This window comes from Martes martes, assembly GCF_963455335.1.
Source record: "Martes martes genome assembly, chromosome: 5".
NCBI classification, from domain to species: domain Eukaryota; kingdom Metazoa; phylum Chordata; class Mammalia; order Carnivora; family Mustelidae; genus Martes; species Martes martes.
The window spans coordinates 104,344,507-104,350,671 of record NC_137892.1 but is presented as its reverse complement, the minus strand read 5'-3'; the positions used below and the strand labels follow the sequence as shown (position 1 = coordinate 104,350,671).

The 6,165-nt window shown below is 57.2% G+C and overlaps 1 protein-coding gene across 1 annotated transcript; it reads right to left on the bottom strand.

Moving 5' to 3' along the window:
• Window positions 1-223: 223 nt before the first annotated feature.
• On the bottom strand, window positions 224-3,584 carry NKX2-5 (NK2 homeobox 5). Its single transcript, XM_080803808.1, has 2 exons — window positions 3,109-3,584; window positions 224-1,311 (listed from the first exon to the last, which is right to left on the bottom strand). Exons 1-2 carry the CDS (start codon window positions 3,437-3,439, stop codon window positions 671-673), a joined length of 972 nt encoding a protein of 323 aa, XP_080659934.1. The 5' UTR covers window positions 3,440-3,584; the 3' UTR covers window positions 224-670.
• Between the last annotated feature and the right edge of the window lie 2,581 nt (window positions 3,585-6,165).

Below are 6,165 nucleotides of genomic sequence, written 5' to 3'. Positions count from 1 at the left end.
TGCTAAACTTTAAAACAGGACCTCTTTTGGGGGAGTTACTGAAGGTTATGCGAGATAATGCCAGGAAGTATCTAACAAAGGACCCAGGACAAGTTTATTATCATTATCGAATTTGTTCAGTGAATGCCGGTACCTGCAACGCAAGACCAGCCAGGCAGTCGGGTTCTGCTTTCTAAAATGCAGTTTCTGAAGCGCCGCAAGCTGAAAGACGACACATGCGGGATCAGTGCACTCTCTTTAATGAGAAGGGGATTCCCATTTCTTACAGCAACAGGTAAAAACATAAATACGGGTGGGTGGGCGGCGGCAAGGCAGCAAGGGCCCGGGCGCCGGGCCCAGGCTCCAAGAAGGGTGCACCCGGGCTCCCAGTCCCAACTGGCCCATGTTCAGCCGGTTGGGGGTGCCCGTGGGCGTTTGGAGGGCACTCGGGGGGCCACGGCTAAGGCACCAGGCTGCGGGATCAATCGCCGGCAAGATCTGTAAACGCGGCCACAAACTCTCCCGCGCTTGGGACAAAGGCGCCTGGAACGGAGAAAGCTCCGAGGCCCCTGCGGGAGTGAATGTGAAATCCAAGGGACGTAGAGACACGTCAGGGGTCCTCCCTCCCCAGAGACTCAGTGTCCCTCTCTAGAGCTGGGATGGATCGGGGCGCCCCAGATTGGGCCCTTCCCTACCAGGCTCGGATACCGTGCAACGTGGACACTCCCGAGTTGCCCTGCGGAATCCCGGGGCTCTGCACCGCGTTCAAGTCCCCGACGCCAAAGTTCACGAAGTTGTTGTTGGTGGCGGCGGTAGCCGACTGCGCCGGGGGCGGACCGGCTGGGTAAGCAGCGGCGCAGCTGTAGCCAGGGTTGCAGGCCGCGCTCCCGTAGCCCGGGTAGGCGGGGTAGGCGTTATAGCCGTAGGCGTTGAGGCCTACACCGTACGCGGGCGCATAGGACGCCGAGTCCCCGAGGCAGGGCTTGCCGTCGCGCACAAGCACTGGCACGGCGATCCTGCGGGCCGCCGGCGGCGGCGGCGGGGGCAGCCCCACCAGCTCCAGAGTCTGGTCCTGCCGCTGCCGCTTGCACTTGTAGCGCCGGTTCTGGAACCAGATCTTGACCTGCGTGGACGTGAGCTTCAGCACGCTGGCCAGCTGGTCGCGCTCGGGCGCGGACAGGTACCGCTGCTGCTTGAAGCGCCGCTCCAGCTCGTAGACCTGAGCCTGCGAGAAGAGCACGCGCGGCTTCCTCCGCCGTCGCGCCCGGGGTCGCTCCGCGCCGTCGGCCTCCGGCTTCTCCAGCTCCACCGCCTTCTGCAGTGAGCACAGCTCTGCGGGGAAACAGAGGGGCAGAGGGACGCTCGGTCAAGTCAGAGCGGCCAGATCCACGGAGCGCCTGCCGGGTAACTAGCCCTAGTGGGTGCCACCCGGTGCTGCCTGGAGAGCCCAGCTGGGCTGCGGCTCGCTCTGCCCAGTGCACTGGGCGCCACGAACAGCTCGGTTTCCGATTTACAGTCAGCATTTGTTGAATGTTTACTATATTCCAAGCATGGCTCTAAGCACTGGAGAACATAATACAAGAGAGGTCCATGCCCTCGGGGAGTTCACATTCTGGTGAGGGAGGTGAACAGTGACTTAAGATTTCAGGCGGCAGGGGCGCCTGGGTGGCTCAGTTGGTTGAACGACTGCCTTCGGCTCAGGTCATGATCCTGGACTTCCAGGATCGAGTCCCGCATCGGGCTCCCAGCTCCTTGGGGGGTCTGCTTCTCTCTCTGCCCTTCTCCTCTCTCATGCTCTCTCTCACTCATTCTCTCTCAAATAAATAAATAAAATCTTAAAAAAAAAAAAAGATTTCAGGCGGCAAAGTAAATAAAACCGGATGATGCCCGGAAGAATTAGATTAGAGCTAGAGTGGTTTGAGAATTTAAATGAAGGAGACCGAGGCCTCACTCCAGGATCAGTCACACCGTCTCAAAATTAGGGAACCGCAAAGACACAGAAGGAGAAGAGGTGTTGGTTTACTGATCGAAGACTCCCGTGCAGCCACGGGGTTTGTCCAGCGCCCATGAAGCCGCGGGTGGGTAGGCAGCCTCGGACCCTGCCCTGCCCGCCTACTCGAGTGGGTTTTCAATTGGTAGCGGTCAATTGAGTTGACCCGCCAGCAGCTGCCCTGGGCCCTCCCTCTGCTCCTAGACGAACCTTTCTAGGCTAGAAAGATCCCTTCTCGGTTCACCGCGGCCCTTCGCCCAGCGCACCCTGCCACCTCGGATTAGCGCGGACCCTGTGTTGGGACAAGTTCTTCCCAACGTGCCCCTTTCAACGTGCCCCTTTCCGTGCCGGCTTCTCCTCTCTCCCGACCCGGGGCTGGATTGTGCGGCGATCCCTCCACCTTCCAAGGTCCTCTCCTTCATTGCCTCGAGCCTTGAGTCCGGCAGCATTTTCTAACTTATCCAGAAGAGAACCCCTCGACCCTGGTAGCCTCGGGAAACGGTGCGGGGCCGTGGGGGGGGGGGGGGGGATAAAGCTGCGAATCAGATTCCCGAGAGACCGAAGTATCTCATTTTTAAATCAAGGCGTTTGTACCCAAAGATTCCGCTGCCCGGGCACAAAGGAGAAAAAGCCCCGGAAACCCGGGTTACGGGTAGGATATAGAAGGTCCTGGACTCTTCTCCAGTTTGTGAACAAAAGCCTATCTGGTGTGCAGCATTTTTACTCCTGTTTAGCTGTTTTCGGCAGATCCTGAAAAAGACCCTTAAATCCAAAAGAGATTTTTAAAACCCCCCAAACCCTGATATAGAGAATATCTCGTTCTCTGTTCTACTACAAACCGATCGCTAACTTCATTGAGCAAGGCTGCTGCCTCCTGCGCTTTGTTAGGCCAAACAAAATATTCTATTTCTTTTGTCTCTTGTTTCTGATCATCTCAATCCAGCATTTCCTCTAAACCTCCGATTGGACGCGGAGCTCAGGGGCCCTGGCGACGACCTCGCTTCTCACACTCGAGCCCCCTGAGTTCGGCCCTCTGCCCAGGCACTCACGTCTCCTCCACCCAGGCCAGAATTTCTCAGCGGCGGTTGGGGACACAAAGCCGCCCCAGGAGGGAGAAGGGGCTGGTGGTTCCTCCTCACCTTTCTTATCAGCTCGAGGGTCCTTGGTGGGGTCAGGGTCGCCATAGGCACGCGGATAGAAAGCAGGGGCTCCTGGAAAGGCAGGAGCACACTTGGCGGGCGAGGGCGCGGGGCCCAGCTCGCCGCGCAGCTCTGGGAGGGCGGGCGCTGCGGCCTCCGGCCCCGCGTAGGCCTCGGGCTTGAAGGCGGCCAGCATGCAGGAGGCGGGCGCCAGCGTGGCCTCCAGGCGCGCGGAGAGCTCCCCGGCAGCCAGGCTGCGCTGCTGCTGCTCCAGGTTCAGGATGTCTTTGACCGAGAACGGCGTGGGCGTGAGCGCGGGGCTGGGGAACATGGTGGCAGCGCGCGTCTCACAGCGCCAGGTGGGCGGCAGAGAGCAGCGCTGCCCACGGCCTTTGGCAGCCTCGCTGCATGGTGCCCCCCGCCTGCCCGCGCACCCGCTTTCCAGCTCGGGTTGTGGCCCGGCGGCAGGTAGTGCGGAGCACAAGGGGCAGCAGAGGCGGGACCAGGCTAGAGGAGGGGGACTCAGCCTGCCATTGGGCCAGGGGCCCCGATGACAGGAGCGATGAGCAGTTTTGTGTCACCTAATATAGTCATAGGGCTCAAAAAAAAAAAAAAAATCCTGTTCAGCTTTTTAAAGGGGCCGCGAGGCATTTGGAAGACTCTCCTACTGCTCCTGCAGCCTGATATTTCTCCGTAGTACTAGCCTGAAAACCCCACGGAAGCGCAGACCCGGGAAAGGACCTGATTCTTCTCCAGATCTGGCCTCTGGGCTGGGCTGGGTGGATCTGGGATTTGAAGAAATGTTCCTCAGCACCTAAAACAGAATGGGAGAGTGAGGGACTGGTGGGGGTTCTGGGGGAGGAGAGTCATTTCCAGGAGTCCTAAAGGCTTTTTTATGAAAGGAAGAGTTTGTATAAGAAAAGTAGCATGGGGGAGAAGGTTTGCTTTGGGGTGATGACAGAAGGGGGAGATTCTGGACAGTTTTGGGATTCTGTTTGGCTTGACTTACAGAGCCAGTCATGCCCCAGTAGTCCCCCTTTCCCCAGCAGCCCAGGCCCTGGGGGCAAGGTGGGTGATTATGGGGTGGTGGGTAGCCACCTTCTATAGCAGCGTGAAAGTTATACACACACACACACACACACACACACACACATACACACATACATGCACACCTCCAGGGGGCATCAGTTACTATCAACCTCCCCTTAAAGAAATGACTTTCCCCTTAATAATGAGACAAATCCAGACTCCCAGCCGGTAAGCTCAGCTTCCTAGAAGAGAGCTGTCTTCTAGGGCATCCTAGCTTCCAGCCACCTAGTTTCTCCTTTTCTGAAACCCACTGTGCCTGCCTCTCACTTGCCCCTGCTCTTCTGCCTAGTAGCAAGGCCTCCAGGCCTCTGCGGCCCCAGGACCCCAGGTGGGGCCCAGGTTTAGCTCTCAGGCAGGTGGGGCTCCCTGGAACCCAGCCTGGCCATGATTTCTCAGAGGACTCTGGCTGGCTTCGAGAAGGGAACCCTGTGGCAGTGGCAGGTCCAGGCGCTCAGGGCAAGGGCAGGGCAGACAGGGTGTTAATTTTTAGCCCCAGGGTCAGTAAAGTAGGGAATCTCCTATCAGACAAATCTGCCAGTATTTCTGGAGCACAAGCTACTGCGGCAGATCCTGCATCAGTCCACCTTACCCCTCTGGATCCCTTGGGAGTTCTGGTGAAAGCTTGGGCCATCCCCTGTCCCCCAGAACACCAGAGAGAGGCACTTTATTATGTGTAGTTTCAGGATCCAGGCAGGCAGAAAGGACCCCAGGTTAAGGTCACTGCCTTACTCTATCTCTGGGGTTGGTAAGACTTGTTAAGGGGAGAACATTGATTTTCACAAGCTACGACCCAGGTTTGTGCCAGGAAGGTGCAGGCGGGGTGTGGGGACTTGCTAAGAATGGAGACTGGGAGGGCTCTGCTCTTAGTGGAGGTTGAGTTGGGGACGAGGTAAGAAGTGCTTGGAATAGAAGAAAGGTGCAAAGGGGCAAAGGCAAGCCAAGACCACAGCTCAGAGCCTGAGAGACTCTGTAATTCGCTCTCAAAGAGCGGAGGAAACACACAAAGCAGAGGGATAAGGTGGTGTCTGTCCTGAATACGGACCTTTGGGTGCTGAAGCCAGACGGCGAGGTATGGGGCAGCATAGCTGGGAGGGGTGAGATCGGATAAGCACAGACCTAACACTAGGACCTGTACAGCCCCTCGTCAAACGCACACTTCCAGGACCCGTGGCCTCCGGGATACGGCAATGGAGAGTGGACCACCGCGTGGCTCTCCCGGAGGCTCCCAGCACTGGGACCCGACTGCCCGGAGCCAGGCGCCAGTACCAGTCCCGGGCCTTTGCGGCGGAATCTCGCTTCAAATTTTCCAGCCAAGGTCCACGCGCGGTTCTGGAATTGTTAGATAGGTCTGCGGAGAGATGCCTTTTTCAAATGTGTGTGTATGTGTGGCGGGGGTGGGCGGTGGGGTGGGGGGTGGAGTTCTCAAGCCCCAGGAACCCTCCTCATCCACCCACCTCCTAACCCTCCAACTCTGGTTCTCCCAGGACGGACCTGCGGATCAGTAGCCTCTCTTTCACCCCTCCTCGCCACGCTTTTGGACAATGTTAGTTATTGCCCTCAACTCACCTAGCTTGGGGGCCTAGCTTGCCTTTGAAGATTTTGGGGGGGAGTGGGAAATGATGCCTATCGTCTAGGCGGTGACGTCTGGCAAACGAGCCACATCCGATTCAATTAAATGTCTCATTCAAAAGAGCTCTGAGCGAGGGTCCTGGGAGCGCTGTTAAGTGAATGGGCTGGTCCGGCGGCTTGCGATGACAGTTTGAAAGATTAGTGTGAGCTGAAGCCTGAAATATTACCATTTAATGGGGGGACATCAAGGATGCATCCGGGATCCCTGTTCTTAGTTTTTTAATTATTATTATTACTATGTGTGTGTGTATGTTTAAGAGAGAGTTCTGGAGGAAGAAAAAAAATTTAAAAAAACCCTGGCATTTCCTCTGCAAAACAAGGCGGTTAAGATCTATCACC